Source organism: Erpetoichthys calabaricus, chromosome 4 (assembly GCF_900747795.2).
Source record: "Erpetoichthys calabaricus chromosome 4, fErpCal1.3, whole genome shotgun sequence".
In the NCBI taxonomy this organism is placed as follows: domain Eukaryota; kingdom Metazoa; phylum Chordata; class Cladistia; order Polypteriformes; family Polypteridae; genus Erpetoichthys; species Erpetoichthys calabaricus.
The window spans coordinates 320,111,761-320,135,198 of NC_041397.2; the positions used below are offsets into that span (position 1 = coordinate 320,111,761).

A 23,438-nucleotide genomic window follows, 5' to 3' on the forward strand; every position below is an offset into this window, starting at 1 on the left:
TGATTCAGCAAAACGGCCCGAATCACCAGGGAGATTTGAGATAGCAGTGGCACCCGCCCAGCATGGTCTGTCATCCATAGCTATCTGCTCTCAGACTGGTCTTTTACTTCCAGCCCATTAATGTCTGCACTTTTACCATCTGTTACCATCACTTCAACATTTGGTCAAGAAGTTATTTTCCTTGGTGATGATGGAAACTTGTCTCTGGATGTTCTCTATGACACTCTGATTTATCAACCTGCCCATAAAAAGCACCCATCAGAAAATGATATTAAAGTGATTGAAGACATAGAAAATCAGAAAGACGAATCTGCTTTTGAGCAAGTGGATTCAAGCCCTGCAGGTGATAACACTGATATCAGAATGTTGCAGAATATAATAGAGATTGTCGGTGAACATGTAAGTGAAGTGAAACCTTCTGAACATCCACCTACAAACAGCAACTCAGCTGCTTCACCTGAGAACCCATCAGTAGTACCTGATGTCATAAATCCAGAAGCACGGTCACATGTATCTTTCTATGGCAATCCAGATAATACAGCTGAGAAGCAGTGGATTACTATTTACAACGTGCTTTGTGTGTCTGACATGACTCAGACATTTTCAGATGAGAACATACAATATGCTAATATAACACCTGAGCATGTGCTGAAAAATAGAGAGTTGGAGAGTGGAGTCAGGCACGGCCTTGTTATGGACTGTCTTACTAACTTCTGGAGCAATTTTTATGACAAGAACGTGAGGAGCCACATATAAAATCCCCACTTTGCATCACGCTTATCAAGAACTGGAGTGGGAAACTGTTGCCCAAATCTTGGCCTTTGGGTGGCAGAGATTTCAGTACATACTGTACCTGTTCATCCTGCTCCACCATTTATTTATGAAGCCCTTTCCATATCTTCATATACCTGTAAACTAATGGAGGCATATTTCAACAACATTAGTCCCACTGATAAGGATGCACTGACAGAGGCTTTGAATGACTTCAGTCGAGCTGATCTGGAAGAGCTCCTTACTATTCTTAGCAGTCATAACTTTACCTCTCTACCAACAGAAGAAAACCTGCTGAACTTGTTGTAAGAAATTGCACACAAGGAGATGGTCCAAGAGCCAGCATTTATAATCAAGTATACCTGTATACTGTATACCTGCATTGTTATCACTCTTTAATTTAATATTTTCTGTATCAGTATGCTGCTGCTGGAGTATGTGAATTTCCCCTTGGGATTAATAAAGTATCTATCTATCTATCTATCTATCTATCTATCTATCTATCTATCTATCTATCTATCTATCTATCTATCTATCTATCTATCTATCTATCTATCTATCTATCTATCTATCTATCTATCTATCTATCTATCTATCTATCTATCTATCTATCTATCTATCTATCTATCTATCTATAGTGCTAGCAGCTAGTCCTGAAAGGTACTGGAGAGTCTTTGGGTGGGAAAACACTGGAAAACATCCTGGATCAACTTTAACCACAGGCAAGAAACTTCACAAAATCCATTGAGTTTCCAAAGTCAATGTCACCAATTGAGAGGACCCCATCTCTTCACCTTCTAAGGTTTGTCATAAAGATTGATCAGAAGGAAATTGGACTGTTCCTTAGGTTTTGCACAGGGTCTGATCTTTTTACTGTCAAAGACCATCAATGTTACATTCAAGAATATGTCTGAATTTACTTGACGGCCAGTAGCCCAAACTTGCAGTTGTGCCCTGGAACTGGCATGCAACTACGGCAGATACTTAGAATTCAGGTCAGAGTTTATGTCTGGGTCATGGATGTGGCATAAAAAACATTTTGATCAATTGAAGACCTCAGTAAGGCCACATGATAAGATAATACAGGAATGCAGACCTATACATTGAATAAGGAGTAGAATTATAAATTACACTGTGTATACAGGTGTCTGACATACAATTGTGCCAAAAGTTTTAGAGTGGATGCTATCTTCCTGAAGTACGTATTACACAGATCAGTTATATATATGTTATACTAGCCATTCCCCATGGCACCGCCCAAGTATTAGTGAAACAGAACAAACTTTAAAAATCAATAAGCAAAAAGGTATTGCTAGCCAAGCAGAGGTAAGTTACGCTACAAAACACAGATGTAGACTCCTGATGTCCTGCTTCCTCCTCTCCTCAGCCCGCAGTCTCTGTCTCGGTTTAGTGTGAATATATCACTCCTGCAATCGAACTATGATTCTTAGTGTGGTGAGAGAAGTCGCAAAATCTACCCGTATGTTCAAACAAATTCTAGAAAAAACCCAATCTAAATCCTTTAAGTAGTTCTCTCGTTTGCTAGCTAAGTGGATGTAAGATACGCCCCAAGGCTGGTGCATGAGTGAAGAGGGCCCCGCCCCCCTCCCCTCGGCCCACTGCATCTCTCTTGGATTCGCGCAAATAAATTGGTACCAGAAGCGAATTATGATACTTAGCTCAATGACCGAGGTTGCAAAAGCAATGGGAATGTTCTAGCAAATTATAGAAAAAAATCCGATCTAAATCCATTAAGTAGTTCTCTCATGAAAAGTGGACAGACATACAGACAGAGAGATGTTGGATTTTATCCATCCATCCATTTTCCAACCCACTGAATCTGAACACAGGGTCTGCTGGAGCCAATCCCAGCCAACACAGGGCACAAGGCAGGAACCAATCCTGGGCAGGGTACCAACCCACCGCAGGACACACACAAACACACCCACACACCAAGCATACACTAGGGCCAATTTAGAATCACCAATCCACCTAACCTGCATGTCTTTGGACTGTGGGAGGAAACCGGAGCGCCCGGAGGAAACCCACGCAGACACGGGGAGAACATGCAAACACCACGCAGGGAGGACCCGGGAAGCGAACCCAGGTCTCCTAACTGCGAGGCAGCAGGGCTATCACTGCGCCACCGTGCCGCCCTGTTGGATTTTATATATATATATATATATATATATATATATATATATATATATATATATATAAAGAGAGAGAGAGAGAGAGAGATATCACAGCCACAGGGGATGCACAAACCAGTGTGTTTTTTCGTGCTGGACCTAAGCCCGGATGAATAGGGACGATTATGTCAGGAAGGGCATCCGATGTAACATTTTGCCAAATCAACATGTGGACAACAATACAGATTTCTGTACCGGATTGGTCAAGTCCCGTGTTAACATTGCCCACAACCAGTACTGTTAGCCAACAGGGTGCTGAAAGAAATTTGGCTACTGTTGACCAAAGAAGGAGAAGTGGGGGGAGACGTGTCTGGATGCAGAAGGGCAGGAGGAAGGTAAAGAGAGTGGAACTGAGGGTAGGGACTTTGAATGTTGGCAGTATGACTAGTAAGGGGAGAGAGTTAGCAGATATGATGGAGAGAAGGAAGGTTGATATATTGTGCATGCAAGAGGCTAAATGGAAGGGGAGTAAGGCCAGGTGGGTTGGAGGGGGATTCAAATTGTTCTATCATGGTGTGGATGGGAGGAGAAATGGGGTAGGGGTTACTCTGAAGGAACAGCATGTCAAGAGTGTTTTGGAGGTGAAAAGAGTGTCAGACAGAGTGATGATTATGAAGCTGGAAATTGGAGGTGTGATGATGAATATTGTTAGTGCATATGAACCGCAAGTTTGGTGTGCAATGGGTGAGCAAGAAGATTTCTGGAGTGAGTTGAAGTGATGAACAGTCTACCCAAGGGACAGAGAGTGGTGATTGGATTTCAATGGACATGTTGGTGAAGGAAACAGAGGAGACGAGGAGGTGATGGGTAGGTATGGTGTTAAGTAGAGGAATGAAGAAGGTCAGATGATAGTGGATTGTGTGAAAAGGATGGGCATAGTTGTGGTGAATATGTATTTTAAGAAGAGGGAGGAACATAGGGTGACGTACAAGAGCAGAGAAAGATGCATATTCTATGCAGGAGGGTCAATCTAGAGGAGATTGAAGAATGCAAAGTGGTGGCAGGGGAAAATATAGCTAGGCAGCATAGGATGGTGGTCTGTAGGATGATGTTAGATATCAAGAAGAGGAGGAGAGTGAGGACAGAGCCAAGTTGTGGATCAAATGGTGGAAGTTGTAAAAGGAAGACCGCAAGGTTGAGATCAGGGATGAGGTGAAAGAGGCACTGGGTGGTAGTGAAGAATTACCAGACAGTTGGGACACTTCAACAAAAGTAGTAAGGGTGACAACAAAAAGGGTGCTTGACATCTGGACAGAGGAAAGAGGAAAAGGAAACCTGGTGATGTAATGGGGAAGTACAGGAGAGTATTCAGAGGAAGAGGATGGCGAAGAAGATGTGGGAGAGTCAGAGATGCAGAAAGTAGACAAGAGTACAAAGAGATAAGGCGCAAGGTGAAGAGAGAGGTGGCGAAGGCTGAAGAAAAGGTGTATAATGAGTTGTATGAAAGGTTGGATACTAAGGAGGGAGAAAAGGACCAGTGGGCGAGACATAGGGGCTGAGCTGGGAAAGATGTGCAGCAGGTTAAGGTGATAAAATGTAAAGATGGAAGTAAGGACAGCTATGAAGAGGATGAAGAATGGAAGGGCCGTTGGTCCAGATGACCAAGCATGGAGGTGTCTAGGAGAGATGGCAATAGAGTTTTAAACCAGATTGTTTAATGGAATCTTGGAAAGTGAGAGGATGCCTGAGGAGTGGAGAAGAAGAAAAAGGGGGGTGTGCAGGACTGCAGTAACTACAGGGGAATAAAATTGATGAGACACAGCATGAAGTTATCGGAAAGAGTAGTAGATGCTCGGTTAAGAAGGGAGGTGATGATTAGTGAGCAGCAGTATGGTTTCATGCCAGGAAAGAGCACTACGGATGTGATATTTGTTCTGATGTTGTTAATGGAGAAGTACAGATAAGACCAGAAGGAGCAGCACTGAGTCTTTGTGGACCTGGAGAAAGCATATGATAGGGTGCCTTAAGTGGAGCTGTGGTATTGTATGAGGAAGTCTGGAGTGGCAGAGAAATATGTAGGAGTTGTACAGGATATGTACGAGGGAAGTGTGATTGTGGTGAGGTCTGTGGTAGGAGTGATGGATGCATTCAATGTGGAGGTGGGATTGCATCAGGGATCGGCTCTGAGCCCTTTCATATTTGCAATGGTGATGGACAGGTTGACAGGATTAGATAGGAGTCCCCATGGACTATGATGTTTGCTGATGACATTGTGATCTGTAGCGATAGTAGGGAGCAGGTTGAGGAGACCCTGGAGAGGTGGAGATATGCTCTAGAGAGGAGAGGCATGAAGGTCAGTAGGAACTAGACAGAATACATGTGTGTAAATGAGAGAGAGGTCAGTGGAATGGTGAGGATGAGGGGAGTAGAGTTGGTGAAGGTGGATGAGTTTAAATACTTGGGATCAACAGTACAGAGTAATGGGGATTGTGGAAGAGAGATGAAAAAGAGTGTGCTGGCAGCGTGGAATGGGTGGAGAAGAGTGTCAGGAGTGATTTGTGACAGACGGTTATCTGCAAGAGTGAAAGGGAAGATCTACAGGATGGTAGTGAGACCAGCTATGTTATATGGGTTAGAGACGGTGGCACTGACCAGAAAGCTGGACAGAGCTGTAGGTAGCAGAGTTAAAGATGCTAAGATTTGCATTGACAAGGATGGAGAGGGTCAGAAATGAGGACATTAGAGGGTCAGCTCAAGTTGGACGGTTGGGAGACAAAGTCAGAGAGGCGAGATTGTGTTGGTTTGGACATGTGCAGAGGAGAGATGTTGAGTATATTGGGAGAAGGGTGCTAAGGATAGAGTTGCCAGGGAAGAAGAAAAGATGAAGGCCTAAGAGAAGGTTTATGGATGTGGTGAGAGGGGACATGCAGGTGATGGGTGTGACAGAGCAAAATGACGAGGACAGTAAGATATGGAAGAAGATGATCTGCTGTGGTAACCCCTAAAGGGAGCAGCCGAAAGAAAGAAGTTATATATGTGTTCTTTTTCTTTGTCATCGCAACAAAGGCAGCATAGTTCCCTCAATAAAAGCCAAACTACTAAATGTTACCCTCTTTATAGATCAATACAATGCTCTTTTTTGCCTTACTTTGTTACATATTTGCATTTTGTTACCTTTACAGATGAAGCAAGTTGTTCTGTTTACACGAAAGCTCTTGTAAAACAGCATAAATGATATAATTATGAAGTATTAATATATAAATGTTTCACAAAGTTCACATGGATTTTTGTCCATCCAGTATGTATTTGTATTTCTGCCGCTTGATCTTTGAATTTTGTGCACATTTTTTTCCAGAAGGACAGGAAGAAGAGTGAAGTTTAAAAAAACAAAGTAAAATGACTTATTTGTGCACTTGGGGTACCGGCGGACTCTCACTCAGATGTCTGAAAGAGAAGCAGAAGGCTGCTGCTTATTTAGCTCCTCCCTTCAACCACCCACCACCGGTGAGTAGCAGCGACAGACCCTAAGTGCAGAAGGGAAAAACGTAAATAATAATATTAGTGTTTTATTGTGTCTTAAGATCGTCTATGGATTGCACCTAACACAAAATGGACTAACTAACCTTTCAGTATTTTTTCTTACTGGAGGATAGGAAGAAATGTCAAAACCAGCTATGTATGTGTTACCTGAAATCCCTTGTGTCTTCCCTTCGTTGTCAATTCTAGAGGCTGCCATGGTTGACCACTTTGCTGAACCTTTATTTCAACACAGTTTACCACCAATACAAGGCTTCTAAGAAGTGTCTTTTGTACCTTTAAGGGACCGTACTGTACCTAAGGAATGATCAATGGAAAGACTCAGATTGCTAATAACAATTGGGTAAAGACACTGATTTAAGTTTTTACTTAACACTAGAATTACCAAAGCCTATAAAAACTTGCAATCCCAGCCCACCTTAAATCCATTTGCACCTCTCTGTCAGCGTCTTTTGTTTTGTAAATGTGTTGATCACCCTAAGCAGCAAGCAGCCTGCTCTCCCATCCCCACCACCGACGCAGCTGAAGTTCTTTCAGATTTAGTCTCTTTATCATGGTGTGAGGTGCCTGGAGTTGTATAGGGTAAGTAATAAATAATACTTTAATAATATTTTAGTCCAAATATCAAACAAACATGTGCTTTTATTCAAGAATATAACCAAAGAAAAAAAACAAACTCCAATAAAACACCCCAAACCCCTGATCTGACACTGTTTTCAGATAAAGACATGCTATAACAAGCTTGTTTTGTTATACCACCTCTTGATTTGAAAACAGTGTCAGATCTTGTGCGTGAACAAGACTGGGACTGGGAAAACTGTGGACGTGGGTGTGAGTGGTGTGCATGATTGAAAATGATTGTGGATGTGAGTGGTGTTTTGAGACAATGGAACTAGAAATTCTCTGATCTGGGGGGATAAAAGCTGACACACAAACGCTGGTGAATCTGCCTTCTTCGTATCTCACCGTCACTTGAATAGTTTTTTGTTCAGTTTTTTTGAGTGTTCCTGCTCACACTGAATTAGTATGTACCTTATGGTACATGATGTCAAAAAAAAACCAAAAAAACAGACACATAGGTATATATGATATTTGAAATTATCCATATTACTAACCGAGAATAAACCGGATATGGACGCAGGGACACAGCAATAGTACCATGAGATGTACTGTGCAGGCGCGCGTCTCATAAACCGCAAGCAAAGTCGTATCCACTGCGAATGAAGGAGTCACGGCCCAAGAACGAAAGAGCTCAACTAACGTGAATGAGAAATGAAGCAACAACGCGCACATAGCCACCACTAACGACACAACCACACAAAAAAGAGGATTCTGCGCTGCACCCCAGAGTCAAACGTGAGAGGCTATGGAGGTCGCACAGGTCCACAAAGATAGTACGAAAGGCGCAGGCGTCACCGCCATATTGTGAGTGGCACGACTGCGGAGTGAAGTTAGGAATAATGTGCTGCTTGGGATTGTACAAACCGCTGAACGCTTTACACCAAATTCAAACACAATACAGCTCAACGATACAAACACGAGCCCACCTGGATAAGATCAATGAACGCAGGCGCCTACAACGCGCGTCTGAAGCTGCGGAAGCAAAGCAGGCACGGGTTCAAAACGAAAGACCGCAACTGACAGAGATAAATAATCTCTTTCAAATCTATTTCGGGTTACCTAAGACCAGGGGTTGGCGAGTGAAGCGAGCAGGGGGCGGTGCCCCCTAGTTCATTTTATGACCTGTATAGTACATTTCGGAGAACATTGTGGCACGGATGCAACATTATTCATATTATTCATATTCATTTGCATATCTTCTTGTGCTTGTAATCAGTGACTGCGTGTTTTTTTTTTCCCCAATCTTGCCAGTCCCCACATGTTGCTGTATGCTGTTTCTTTTGTACTCCAGGACATGCAGAGGAAAGAATAGTACAGAGAGGTCAGTTCAGCGCAATATACAATCATCAAATTCAAATGTTAACTTGTAATCCCAGGTCACCTTAAATTCATTCGCACATCCTCATCAGTGTCTTTTGTTTTGCAAATGTGTCAATCAGAACAAGGAGCAAGCAGCCTGCTATCTCATCCCAAACTGACGGAGTTGAGTCAGTCACAAACTTCTCAGAGCGCAAGACTCATTATCTGGGAGTGGGGTACCAGGAGTTGTATAGGGTAAATAATATATCATTATCCGGAATATATGCATTTCAAGTGTATTCTGTGTCTATAACGATCTGTGTAAGAAGTGTAGGATGGCAGAAAATGCGAGGCAAGAAATTCTGAACACATAACTACAGCAGAAATTTTTTCCATGTTATACTAATAATGATGTGAAGTGTATAATGTGTGAAGACTTTAGTCCAAATATCGAATAAACACATGCACTTTTATTCAAGAATATAACCAAAGTGAAAAAAAAATTATTCAATTTACATGTTGCTGTCAATGAGTTAAAAACCCAACCTCTAATTTCAATCGACAGAAAGTTGATATGTATTCTTGGATAGTGCAGAGCTAAGAACTGCTGACTTACAATTGAAAGGTTCCGTGTTCGAGTCTTGGTGTTCTGCGTTTTGAGTAGTGAACTACTGTTATAATTATTATTATTATTTCTACAATATAATAAAAACATACATTTGATTTGAGTCTGTAACACCCTTTTATCGCTTGTTTTTTTATTATTCATTTTTATTCTGTCAGTGACGGTCACGTGGTACAATGAACTTGCCTCTCCCTCTCTAAATTGATGGCGTTTATCTCCATGCTTTTCACAAGAGCAGTACTATGGTTGAAGTATGCTCAGAACTGCTTGTTGTACCAGCAATCAAAGATATGATGTCCTGTGACCGTTATCAGACTATCATGTGGCATCTGTGCTTTGACAACAAAGACAACTGTGCAGAACGTGTAAAAAACAACTCTGGTCACTTATAAATCCCACCTAAAGCCCACCTTTCTGACTTGGCTTTCTAAACTTGTCCATCAGTATTTCTTTACTGTGTCTACTGCGTGTATTTGGGGTATTTATGGTTAAGCTGTGCAGCACTTGGGTCGACCTCTGATGTTTTTAAATGAGCTCTAGAAATTAAATTGACTCGACTTGACTTGTCTTCCTCTCCTCCTCCTCCTCATCTGTCCTCGTCCCTCTCGTGTCACTGACTGTCCTTCACTTTCTAACTCTCTCCTCCTTCCTCCTTGTTCATCTCTCTGTTTGTTTCCTTACCTCCCACTCTTGTCCCTGTTCCTCTTTTTCTTATCCACCTGTCCTATAGAAGCCCACCCTCAGGCTGAGGTCTCCCACTTCATCCTTCTTGTTTCCTTTAAACTCTCATCCCACTTCCACTCCTATTTTATTTGCCAGTTTCTTTCTTAATTCCCAGTTCAGTTTCTTCCCCTCTGTTTGTTCATCCATTTTCTAAGCCCCCTCAGTCCAGTTCAGGTGGTGGTCCCCCAGTGGCCATCTGTCCACATCAAGTCAAGACCTCACCCTCGACGGCGCCAGTCCATCCCATCTCCACACTCCTCCATGTTCTCCTTGTCTTTTCTTTTATTTCTTTTTAAATGGATAACTTCTTCAGGCCCTGCGGTGGACGCCGGAATTTGCTCCTGCCTTGTGCCCTGTGTTTGCTGGCATTGGCTCCAGCAGACCCCCATGACCCACTGTTAGGATATACAGTAGCAGGTTGGAAAATGACTGACTGACTTGTTCAGGCTGCTGCTCACTACGAGGACACGGCTGGAGGGGATGGTGAAGTGGAGATAACGGAATAAAAAAGAAAATCAAAATCAAAACGGATCCTCGTGGGAGTTGAAGTGTCACCAATGGAAAATCAGCAGATGGCAGACAGGACTAGTGGGACACGGAGCAGACACGGGTTCAAATGACACAGAGTGATGATGGAGATGAGCGCTAATGGTGTCCTGTGATGGACCAGCGTCCTGTCCAGAGTTTGTCCCAGCCTCTTCCCCAGTGTCACTACAGCCTCAGCCCCCTGTCACCCCACAGCTGGACTTCTCTTTGCTCCTCCTTGGGGGGCTTTTTACAGGATGATCCCCACTGCTTTACTGCCTCTAGTGGTGAAACTCGGGGGTCTGCAGGTCCGAGTCTGCTTGAGTTTTGTCACCATTTGAGGGTCTCAAGGTGTTAAAAATAAAAGTGACGTTAAAGGAGGAGCACATAGGCTGAGGGGACACGGAGAGTTTATTAAATAAGGAACAGAGCAGAGAGGAGAATAAAATGAATAAAGAGGAGAATTTAGGGGTGAGTGGACGGGGGGCTCCATCACTGACAGGGGTCAGTCTGATCACCAGAGCTAGTCTTCTCATGTACTGATAGTCAGCTGATGTCCAGACTTCCTCAGCTCCTCCTCTAGTGACCACAGGTTCCTCTTCTCACTATCATTGATCCCACTGTACTTCAGCCTGTTAGGAAACACAAGTGTGAGTTACAAACAGCAGGGGGCGCCACACACACACACTGAACTGTCACACTGACACACCCCTGATGTCACCCAGAACTCCTCTCAGTGTCTGTGGTCATCTAAGTCACATGATGTGTGTGTCAGCCTGCTGGTCACGTCACATTTCATAAAGAAGGTTGTAGCAGTGCTACTTAAGAACTGCATCTCCCAGCAGTCCCTGCTGGGGCTGCTGGGGTCAAAGGTAGCCACAGACAGATAAAAGGAGGGCAGAGGGCAAAGAGAAAAAAAAAGTTTTGTTTTTGGTTTGTATTGTTTGTTGCGGTTATTTGTCGTCTCTCCTGCTGTTATTTGAACTGTGATCATTTTTGTCTTGGACTGTATTCGTTTGTTGGGGTCTGGATTGTCTGTCTACTTGTTCACTGAGAGCTGTATTGGATTATTGGATTTTTCGGAACAGTGGAGCGCTCCCGAATCAACCATCAACCATCAACCTCATCAGTAAATACCGGTAGGACTGTATTTTCCCTTCTCCATTGCAACTTACAGAATTGCTGGACTTAACTTGGTCACTATTCATCTTTCAACCTGTTTCTTATATATGGACTTGGCTGTGTGGTGTTTGTGTTTATTTTGTGTATGTGTAATATCGCCGAAGGGGTCAGGGGTGGTATTACTGTTTTATTACTCAATTCATGTCATTATATTTATAATTGTTTGTCATTCCCAGTGTGTTTATTTGTCTCTGTGGTGAGAGTGTGTGGGTCGATCCAAGGCTGGGGACGTTCCTGGGATCTCTGCTTTTAAAATAAATAAATCACCGTCTTCTTTGGCGGTGTGAATCTTAGCGGCTCCTGACCGCTACAAGGTGGTCTGTCCAGTGGACGTGCTGTTGCCCCCTCTGTCCCCCTGCGGTCACTTCCTGTCTGTCTCTCTAGTGCTCTGTCTCTCTTCATTTTCTCTTCGTCTCCTCCTCACTCTCATGTCTTGTCTCATTTCGTCTCCTGCTCGTCTCTCATCCTCCGTCTTGTTTCTTCCTCTTGTCCACTGATCCCCCGCTCTGCTCTTTCTTGTTTGTGCCAAATGACCCTCAGCCCCCAGACTGTCATGCCACCCCCCTCCTGTCCACACTGTCTGTTGTCCTGATCCCCCCGTGTCGTTGTCCCCCTGTCTCTGGCTGGACATTCAGCTGCTGTCCATTTCTTTTTTTTTCTTGTATATCTCACACTCCTCCTCATCTTCCTCAGTCTGTCTCTCCTTATACAATACAATACAGTTTATTTTTGTATAGCCCAAAATCACACAGGAAGTGCCGCAATGGGCTTTAACAGGCCCTGCCTCTTGACAGCCCCCCAGCCTTGACTCTCTAAGAAGACAAGAAAAACTCCTTATCTTTGTTGTCCTTCCTGTCTGTCACCTCAGTCCAGTGCTATTTCAGTTCTGATATTAAATGTAGTTTAAGTTCTTATTTTATTTTATAAAATTAATTTTAATTTTTATTTTTATTTCGTTCTTGATTTCAGTGGAGTCAACAGTTTTTATTTTTATTTAGTTCCGTGTTTAAAATTTTAGTTTTTATTTTATTTAGGTCTGGCTTTTTTGCATAATATTAGTACAATTTTAGTTTTTTTCTGTTGTAAGACCACAAATGCTGGCCTACACATATTTCAGTGCAAGTTGTGTTTCAGTCAACAAAATACACTCACAGTTCATAAGGCCGTTAAACACAACTTGACTATCAATGAGCAAACAGATGAAGAGGCCTAATGAGTGTAGTCAGCAAGATCAAATGTTTCAAACCAGTCTGTGCTGCAAGCATGTTACCGTTAAGCTTTAAACAAGCATACATTTCGAGAGATTTGTTCATGTTGCAACGACATCCACTGCACAGATAGCCACACAGTGAAAATATTCACTTGATGAGTGTCTGTAATGCAGGTACACAGACGAGGTCCTCGGCCACTGGCGCCAGCAGACTCCATGTTGACGATTTCTGCTGCCAGTTCTGAAGGGCAGTGACGTGCGGTGAGGTTCATGGCTGGTGAAATCCGAGTCAGAGTTACAAATATATGAATTCAAAAGAGAAGCATATACACTGATTAACGGGCAGCAGGCACATTGACTACTGGTTATGTTTCATATCTCATCAGCATAGGTAAGGTACACATTTGGCTAAGAAAGAACGTTACATTTCTAGCAGTGAGAGAGAGCGGAGACAGCGCATTTGCTCCTCACCCTCCATGTGATCTAATTTGCTGTTGCAATTCCACAATTCAAACTCATTCAATACAAATGAAAGTATAGAGCGATGTACAAAAAAACCAGATTTTAATTTTGGCCTTAACTGAAGTATTTAGTTGTTTTAAAAAGCTTTTAATTCTGATGCTTTAATCAATTTTAATACAGACTGCTCTACAAAAGTATATTTTATTTAAAGTCAAAATTTAGTTTTTAAATGTTGGATTTCTTTTTTAGTCTGATCCCATTTTTACAAAAATTGAAAACCATTTATGGTCTTATCTTTAATTGTAAATGAAGTTCATGTATTTATCTTTCTTCATGAAAATCTTCATCACTTTCTTGTAAAAGTCCTCCTTAGTTTCCTTTACTTTTAAAACTCTTAATCTTCCATTTTTGGCAGTCAGTTAAAAAAAAAATAAATGGAACGCTGCAGTGCACTTGACTTTCTGATATCGCTAACTTATCCACGTCTCTGCGTGGAAGAGGGGTGTCAAACTCCAGTCCTGTAGGGCCGCAATGACTGCAGGTTTTCATTCTAACCACCTTCTTAATTAGTGACCTGTTTTTCCTGCTAATTAACTTCTTTTGCCTTAGATTTAATTAACTCGACCCCTTAGTTCTTTCTATTTCTTTAATTAGCAGCCAAACAATAATGAGATACAAAATGAGAACAGGTGACCAGCTAACCACATTATCTGAACATAAAGAAAGGTGAGGGTCTCGGTAAGGTTGATTTCTCAGGTCAATAATCAGAAACAGAAAATCAACACTTTGGGAAATGTCTGCTGTAGCAGAATGAGAGCAGCAGCAAGCTATGGAATTAAGTAACAGGTTTAATTAACAGCAAGAATTGGCTTCTCATAAAGAAACTGGTTGGAGTTTGATGTTCCAGTTTAGCTGGTCATCTGTTGGCTTGTTTCACATCTCATTTCTGTTTGGCTGCCATTTAATGAAGAAACGAGTCAATTCAGAGGATAGAATCCTTAAAAGGAAGGGAAAGGGAGTTAATTAGCAGTGAAAACTGACCACTGATTGGGAAAAGGGTTAGAATGAAAACCTGCAGCCTAGAGTTCGACACCTGTGGCATAGAAGAACAGCAGCAACAAGCACATGTTGGGCTCCCAACCTTGTACCTTTTCACTGCAGTTTTGTAAGTCCGATCAGCAAGACTAGATATGTCACACATATGTATTAAAGATTTTAGCCAAACTGTGGAAAGTCAGGGTGTATAATAAACGCGTGTGCAAAAATTTTATTGGCAACATACAGAGAAACAGAAACAGGCATGCGCCAATTGAAGGCATCAACCCCGCGTGTGAGGGAGACTGCAGTCCGAGGAGGGGTGAGGCTCGCTGCTGCCGCACCTCACGTTTCTCCCGTGTATTTGAACAAGAAATGCACAAATTCAGTGATTTTGACTATAAAAATTATCAAAATTATTGAAATCATAGAGAAAACAATTTTATAGCACAGACCAGTGGACAAATTTATTTTATGCTACCATTATTATTTTTTTTTACTTTTCATGATGACAGGTGAGACCACATGTCCCTGTACGAAGTGCAGTCATGGTATCAGAGAAGTGCTGGACTTCCACTAAGCACTGATCCAGTTGGTCTTGCACTGAACCTCTGAGACTCTTTTCTTCTTCTCACACGCTACATTTGCTTTTATTATCATCTGCGGTGTAATTAAAGTATTTGCATACGTTACTTTCTCGCTTTCTACCCGCAAACATCTGCGCAAAATTCGACATCATCAACCACAAACACTTACTGCTTCAAGCCGACAAGCAAAATGTGCTCAACAGACAAACAATGGTCCTTAAGTTGTTGTGCCACGTGACTCTAGTAAGCCCACGTTACGAGATCACCGCATAGCAAACAGCACAACATAAGTGAAGGCTCAGGGTGACCTACAAACAATCCCTCTGCACGACTGAACCAAATTGAATGAAAATGTTATTGCTGTTTTTTTTGTTTTTACTCAATTTTCGTTCTCATTTTAGTTCGTTCACAAATCACTAATTTTTATTTGTATTTAGTTTTAGTTTCTCTGTTTGCCTTAATTTCAGTTCTCATTCTTGTAAAACGAAAAACAATATTTTTAGTTCTAGTTCTCATTTTCATTATGAAAATATCACTGCCTCAGTCCAGCTCCACAAGTCACTGTCACTCTGTTCACTCCATGTGATGTCATGTGATCAGCTCGCCCAACAATAACACATTCACACCCCACACCCCTCCCCCTCTTTACTCACCTCAGTGTCTCTAATTTACAGTTGTCACTCCTGAGCCCCTCACTCAGCTGACGAGCCCCTGAATCTCCCAGGTTGTTGTAGCTCAGACTCAGATATGTCAGCTGTGAGTTTGGAGATGAGAGGACTGAGGAGAGAGCTGAGCAGCAGGCCGAGGTGAGACCACATGACTTGAGCCTGTGAAGAAGAAGAGAGACGAGTGAGGACAGACAGACAGACAGAAGGACACACAGCACAAGGGCTCAATGACTGTGCCGTCTTCACAGAAATGCACTTTGACCCTGAGACCACTGCTGTCCTTATAAGGTAAGGCGCTATATAACTGACAGGGTCTTCTGCCTTCCTGCCACACTGACTGGTGACAAGTCACTAAAAGTGACACGTGGACAGGAATGTGAAGGACATGAGGCTGACAGTGTTCTGCACTCAAGGGTCCAGACAGACTTGTCAAAGCCGATGACAGCGGAGGGACAACCTTGGATTTGTGCCTGTAACTGAGAACTCAGCACATGGATTTTCATGAAGTACGTTTTAGATAAAGGATATGCTATTAAGGTACCCACAGAACAGCTGACCCTCAAAAAAGAGAGAGTGTGGTACATCCCTCACCATGGAGTATATCATCCAAAGAAAAATAAAATCAGAGAGGTCTTTGACTGTACAACCACTTGCCGAGCCTTCTCACTGAATGAACAGTTGCTGAAAGGACCTAATTTAACTAATGCATTCATTGGATAGATAGATGGATACTTTATTAATCCCAAGGGGGAATTCACATACTCCAGCAGCAGCATACTGATACAAAAAACAATATTAAATTAAAGAGTAATAAAAATGTAGGTAAAAACAGACAATAACTTTGAATAATGTTAACGTTTACCCCCCCGGGTGGAATTGAAGAGTTGCATAGTGTGGGGGAGGAACGATCTCCTCAGTCTGTCAGTGGAGCAGGACGGTGACAGCAGTCTGTCGCTGAAGCTGCTCCTCTGTCTGGAGATGATGCTGTTCAGTGGATGCAGTGGATTCTCCATGATAGACAGGAGCCTGCTCAGCTCCCGTCTCTCCACCACTGATGTCAGACTGTCCAGCTCCATGCCTACAATAGAGCCTGCCTCTGATGTCTCCTCACAGCTGAGACCTCAGTCCTGGGGTCCGCCTGCGCCTTTGCTTTACTGTTTATCTCAATCCACAAGTTTTACTGGACAAGATGAGGTTTTCTGAGTTTTAGAGCCTCTGGAAAGACTCCATTCTACCAAAGAGGGAGTGAAGTGAACTGTGATGTGTCTGTGATCTTTATAATGTTATTTATTCATTTAGTTTTACTTTGTGATCTGCGGCTTTTTAATTACAGCGTATTTATAAGAAAAACATCAAGGATTTTCACGTTCAGATGGCCTTCGTAATCCCATGGCTCAGAGGTCCAAGTCTCAGTATTCTCCATATTAAAGTAACGGATAGATAGATAGATAGATAGATAGATAGATAGATAGATAGATAGATAGATAGATAGATAGATAGATAGATAGATAGATAGATAGATAGATAGATAGATAGATAGATAGATAGATAGATAGATAGATAGATAGATAGATAGATAGATAGATAGATAGATAGATAGATAGGATACTTTATTAATCCCAAAGGGAAATTCCCATACTCCAGCAGCAGCATACTGATATAAACAATATTAAATTAAAGAGTGATAACAATACAGGTATACAGACAATAACTTTGTATAATGTTAACGTTTACCCCCCCAGGTGGAATTGAAGAGTCGCATAGTGTGGAGGAGGAACGATCTCCTCAGTCTGTCAGTGGAGAAGAACAGTGACAGCAGTCTGTCGCTGAAGCTGCTCCTCTGTCTGGAGATAATCCTGTTCAGTGGATGCAGTGGATTCTCCATGACTGATAGGAGTCTGATCAGCGCCCTTCGCTCTCCCACAGATGTTAAACTGTCCAGCTCCATGCCTACAATAGAGCCTGCCTTCCTCACCAGTTTGTCCAGGCGTGAGGCGTCTTTCTTCTTTATGCTGCCTCCCCAGCACACCACCGCGTAGAAGAGGGCGCTCGCCACAACCGTCTGATAGAACATCTGCAGCATCTTATTGCAGATGTTGAAAGACGCCAGCCTTTTAAGGAAGTATAGTCGGCTCTGTCCTCTCTTGCACAGAGCATCAGTATTGGCAGTCCAGTCTAATTTATCATCCAGCTGCACTCCCAGATATTTATAGGTCTGCACCATCTGTACACAGTCACCTCTGATGATCATGGGATCCTTGAGGGGTCTGGGCCTCCTAAAATCCAACACCAGCTCCTTGGTTTTGCTGGTGTTCAGGTGTAGGTGGTTTGAGTCTCACCATTTAACAAAGTCCTTGATTAGGTCCCTATACTCCTTCTCCTGCCCACTCCTGATGCAGCCCACGATAGCAGTGTCATCAGCGAACTTTTGCACATGGCAGGACTTCGAGTTGTATTGGAAGTGCGATGTATGTTTGCTGAACAGGACCGGAGAAAGTACAGTCCTCTGCGGCGCTCCTGTGTTGCTGACCACAATGTCAGACCTGCAGTTCCCAAGATGAACATACTGAGGTCTGTCTGTAAGATAGTCCACGATCCATGCCACCAGGTATGAATCTACTCCCATCTCTGTCAGCTTGTCCCTGAGGAGCAGAGGTTGGATGGTGTTGAAGGCTCTAGAGAAGTCTAGAAACATAATTCTTACAGCACCACTGCCTCTGTCCAAGTGGGAGAGGGATCGGTGTAGCATATAGATGATGGCATCCTCCGCTCCCACCTTTTCCTGGTATGCGAACTGCAGAGGGTCATTGTCATGGCGTCATTGTTTTGTCATGACGCCCCATTGGCATTTGATGGTTTTTTTTTTTAATTATTATTTGTCCTCATTTTGTGTTCTTAAAGAGTGAACTGCGTGCTAATAATGAAGTATAGCCATGTAAGCCAGAGCCTAGTAGAATGAGGAGAGCCCCCCCGGACCTCAGACTGGTGTGACGTGTGGTGTATGTCTGATGTGACACGGTGACAGGGCTGGCCACCTGCTGTTGTGACACGTCACTGCCTTATGGTGTAAGCTGTTGGTTTACGAGGGTCTCATCTGCATAGAGTTACTGAAATGTCACGGTGCTCATTAGTGGTGACGCTGCAGTCACAGGACACAAAGCCCCCTCTTGACCCTACAGGACAGCCCCTGGTGATGACCTCCAAATGGCTGAACAGATTCCAATTCAAGTGTCTGTGTGCCTGAACCTCCCCAGTTAGAGATGATGTGCCCCCCATCTTAGACCTGGAGGTGGTTAGTTTGAGAGGTAAGCTGTGCTCCATTCCTACTCAGACTTTACTGACGTGATTTGTAATATTTTATTGTCTTAAATCTCGTCATCTCTATTTACTTACACTGCCCAGTAAGCCACGCTGGCTTTTTAATTTTAGACAGGAAACTCGCTGACCGAAGCACATCAGGACCACCAAGAACAAAGCAGGGCTGATGTTCCAGGGCGCCAAATAACATTTCTTGTCTTATGCTGCTGTGCTTTGTGTTTGGACTTTATTTTCGTGATCGTCTGCAGCGTCACATTTCTACTTTGACATTATTCACAATGCGGACTCTCTGTGTATACCTGAAGTTGTCATGTGATGTGCTCAGGGCTGTAACGTAACGTCATCAGTTGGCCGTAGTTTAACATTTCATTCATGACTGACATTGTTGGGCTCCACTTCTGTTTCAAACTTCTTTGTTTTTACAAATCATTTGTGTGCTGTTGTCACCTCAGAACTTGTCACTTGTGACCACAATGCTAAACTTCTACAGGACACTTCAGCCATCTGATAAGCATATTTTGTGACATCTGAATTTATAACACAGTGACAATGTGTGAGACGCAGGCCTACGTCCTGCTTACGCCTCTGAGTTTGACTCTGAATATCGTAGATAAGAACGTATTGATCATTTTTGTAATCAACAAACTAATCATATTTGTGTAAGTTCCATCTTTTCTGACTGTTGATTATTTCACACGCTGACAGCGAGTAAAGGCCTACAGCCATGTGTGAGGTCAAGGGGACAGATGTGAGGAGATTTGGTGGACCTCAATACTGTTACATATTGTGAACAGAGCACGAGGGGCATTGAGACCTCGGTGAAGAGTTTCTGAATCACATCGGTGATAATAAAGACCACCTTTTAATTCATTCATATTGAGGCTCATTTCTCCTGCACAGACCCTTCTTAATGTCTTCTGAACACTGACTGGGTTTATAGAGTGACCGGTCCACTACAACTTCCTGAGTCCTCCTCATAAGCAGCACTTTCATGTGTCAGACCCTCCCATTGTGTACTCAAATCTCACATTACCACTTCCTCTGTGTAATTCCTTACATTTATTTATGTTACATTTCATCTGCCCAACCCTGTCCAAGTGCCTCTGTGACAATTCAGCTTGTTGTCCATTATCTACTGGACTGTCATGGAAACACAACATGAACAACCTAAGTGAGCAGATTTGCACTGTGGTAACTACTGGTGGTCCGCCACAATCCAGCAATGAATGGCCTTCAGAAGCCCTCAGTGTCTGATCAGCGTGAGCCAATAGGAGAACTGATAGACTTGGCCGTGCAGAGACACCTTCTAAACACCACCAGCCGACCCCTTCCTGGTGATGCCGACTGAGCTGCCTACTCAGCCCCATCACCACACTTGACCTTTCACCTACTTTGGGATTCTCTGTAAACTTAATTGGCCCACTCGTTGCATTCTTGTCAAATCGTTTATGTGGATTAAAATTAGCAGCAGATCCAGCACTGACCCCTGCTGGACCCCTGCTCGACACTTGCATTGCACCGGCCTCACGATTACAATGGCGGACAGTTAAGCTCTTTATAATTTTTAAACTTTAACAGACTGCAGGACCTGTTTGAAACTCACTGGCCCCTCTGAGCCCCCATATTACCTGTTTAAGGGGCTCTCATACAAAATGCTTTGTGTCTTCTGCTGTTGAATGTGTAAATGGCCGCCATTCCTTCTATCCCTCCTTAATATCACCGAGTTGACTGGTAATCTTTTACGTCCTTCTGCACTGTGAAGCCCACTCGCTTAGCGACTATTAACGGACCCCTCCTCCCCCCCGTCAGCTGATTCCTCCTTACTGACCTCCTGCTGAACTGCGCTGCTTTTGCTGCCTCCTACTGCCGCTACTGCCAAGATGCACTCACCCCTCACTCGCAATTCACCATTCACTCCTGGAGAGTTGAAAAAAAAAACAGCAAAGACCCTCCAAAGGGAACAGAAAGCAGTGACATGTACAACTCGGACCCTCAAGGATGACGTCAGCACACAGGTGACACTCTGGGTGTCATGAGGCCACTGGTGTCCAGTAAGTGACATCAAACTCTGTCATGTCCCCATTGTCTTCTCTTTGCTGTCCTACCCTGCCTGGTCCCGTCTGACAGTTGTTCATTAGTCTTTGTCCACTGCTATCTGCCCCAACTGACCGTCTCTCTTTCTTTTTCTTATTCTATTTTAGTGACTTTTAAGACACTTAGGTGAGGAGATCAGAGGCAGAGGAGTGACAGGGAGGGAAGTGACAATGGAGGTTGGGGATAAATAGGTGACTGACATAAAAATAGACAGCTTGGGATTGTGGGAAAGGAAGTAAAACAACAGACTGGATGGAGAAGACAATGAGAGTGGCCAGCATATGAGAGGGTCTCAGGGTCACAGTGGTGTCCTCATGAATTTAATTATTAAAGTTAAATTTCCACACTGCGGACTATCCTGATGAGACACGGCGCTTGGTTTGGCAGGACATCCATAAAGTCCTAGCAGACAAAATTCATCCAACACACACACGCATACACTCACACACAGCCACACACACTCAGTGTTTTCTACTCACCACAGTTTCTTCAGTTTACAATTTGGACTCCTGAGCCCCTCACACAGCTGCTCCATTCCTGAGTCCTCCATGTTGTTCTCATTCAGCCCCAGCAGAGTTGGCCATGAATTTGGAGTAGAGAGAGCCGAGGAGAGAGCTGAGCAACATCTGGCGCTTAAATTACATGACCTGAGCCTGTGGAGACAAAAAGAGACAAGTGAGGACATGAGGACAGACAGACAGACAGACAGACAGACAGACAGACAGAGAGGACAACAGTACAATAAATAAGTGACACTGTGACAAAGCATGAGTCCTCGTGACATCCATCCACAGTGAAGCACTGAGCACAGCAGAAGAAAGAGCATCTTGGGAATGAAACAAAAACTCCAAGCAAAGCAGGAAGAGCAGAAGAAAAGCTTTTGATCTGCTGGAGTCTCCTGAAGGAGTGAAACATGTTTAGAGATGGGATTGTATGGAGAAGAAGAAGACGAGGACAATGTGGAGGGTCAAAGGTGGCGTGAAGATGAGACACAAACGGACAGCTCTCTTTCTCATTCTCTCTATTTGCTGCCTCTCTAGGGGTCTCAGAGTTGTTCTGCCAGTTACTGTCAGTCGTGTTGTGAAATGTCCACACCAGCAGACCCCCAGTTGAGCAGTCCAGCAGGATAAGAAGATAAGGGAGGAGGAGAAGTGAAGCAGGAACTTCAACAAGGACCACACAAGGCCTGCAGTGTGAAGAAGACCAGTGGGAGATGAGAAGGGGCTTAGGATCAGTTCTGCTGGAGTCCTTCTAGTTTGGCGTATTCACCGGAAAAACAGCTCTGCCTGCTTCCTGGTAACGGACAATCCTAAAAATGTCATCAGTCACCAGTGCTATTGCTCAGGCTCCACACCAGCACCTCATGTCCTTTGGTTCAGTTGATCTGAGAGATGACTGACCTGACGTCACCTCCTGTGTCACTCGTCACTTGCAGCACCTCAAGGGGGCGCTGACACGCCACTGGAGAAGTCAGAAACAGGAGAGAGGTGGGGAGATTGGGGTCTTCTACTCCATCAGATTCAATCCAATGAGCTTCTCCATTGTAATCCATTCTTGTTTGTCGCAGCACCAGAGAGCGGCAATGTGCTGCACGTTAGTCAGATATGTCAGTAAAAATTAAAAATAGGAGGAACAAGACACCCAGTGACACCTGTTTGATGACAGCGAGTGACAAGAATAAGCCATCTAAACATTCAAGGCAGTAAATGTCACACTGGACTTGTCACCTCAGTCCCATTCATTGTCATCATTTCTCCCATAATCCTTCACTTCATATTCCTCGTTGTCACCAGGTCAGGAGTTTCTCAGCTCAATGTCCATGTTGTCCATTTGACTTCAAGTCATCTTCATTATTTTATGTCCTTCCAAAATGAGACCCCATTTTGTTGTTTCTTTAAATACACAGACAGACAGACAGACAGCCCTGGGGGTCTCAGTAAGTGAAATAAAGACCACCAGCATGCCTGGACACGTCAGACTGAAGGCCAGTGTGAACTCATCCCAATGCTCTTCTTAAAGGCACTATATACAGTAAATGGGCACGTTTTCTGATTTCATGTTGTGCTGTTTGGTGGTCCGGTGTTACATGTGGGCGCAAACAGCGAAGAGGACATCGAGATCCATTTACGCTTCACTGGCAGAAGAGAGATAGATAGATAGAGAGATAGATAGATAGATAGATAGATAGATAGATAGATAGATAGATAGATAGATAGATAGATAGATAGATAGTGTGGCAGACAACCGGGGACCTTGCCCCACCGGGACACCTAGGGCAGTTCCCCTTGATTACATCAGGGCCGCCAAAGGGGCGCCTAGACAATCCCAGAGCCCTGGATGGCAGCACTTCCGCCACACCAGGTTAACCAAATTCACCTGGAGTGCTTGCAGGTGAAACACTCCATTCGGGAAGCCGGTGTTGGGAGCCAGAGGACAGAGCTTGCGAGGAGAGGAGTGGAGGAGGCAAAGAAGAAGAGAAAAGAGAGGATTGTGAGCTATTTGTGGTGCTTTGTGCACTGTGTGTATTGTGCTGTAGAAGAAAAAAAATAGTGTGTGTTTTGAGACATCTGTGTGTCCTGTGTCTGTCTGGGTCAGGCTGATCTTCCACATGGCATTCCAGATGGGACTCTCTTGCTGTTAATTAGAGCC

At 43.5% G+C, this 23,438-nt stretch overlaps 1 protein-coding gene across 1 annotated transcript in view; it reads right to left on the minus strand.

Annotated features, from left to right (window-relative positions):
- Window positions 1-8,452: 8,452 nt before the first annotated feature.
- LOC114643526 (NACHT, LRR and PYD domains-containing protein 3-like) overlaps window positions 8,453-23,438 on the minus strand; it is a 2,412,635-nt gene continuing 2,397,649 nt past the window's right edge. The window contains exons 24-25 of the mRNA XM_051925773.1: window positions 15,363-15,536; window positions 8,453-10,865 (exon numbers count right to left, since the gene is read on the minus strand). Of these exons, the coding sequence (XP_051781733.1) occupies window positions 10,766-10,865; window positions 15,363-15,536 (274 nt within the window). The 3' untranslated portion in view covers window positions 8,453-10,765. The remainder of the gene's footprint in view (window positions 10,866-15,362; window positions 15,537-23,438) is intronic.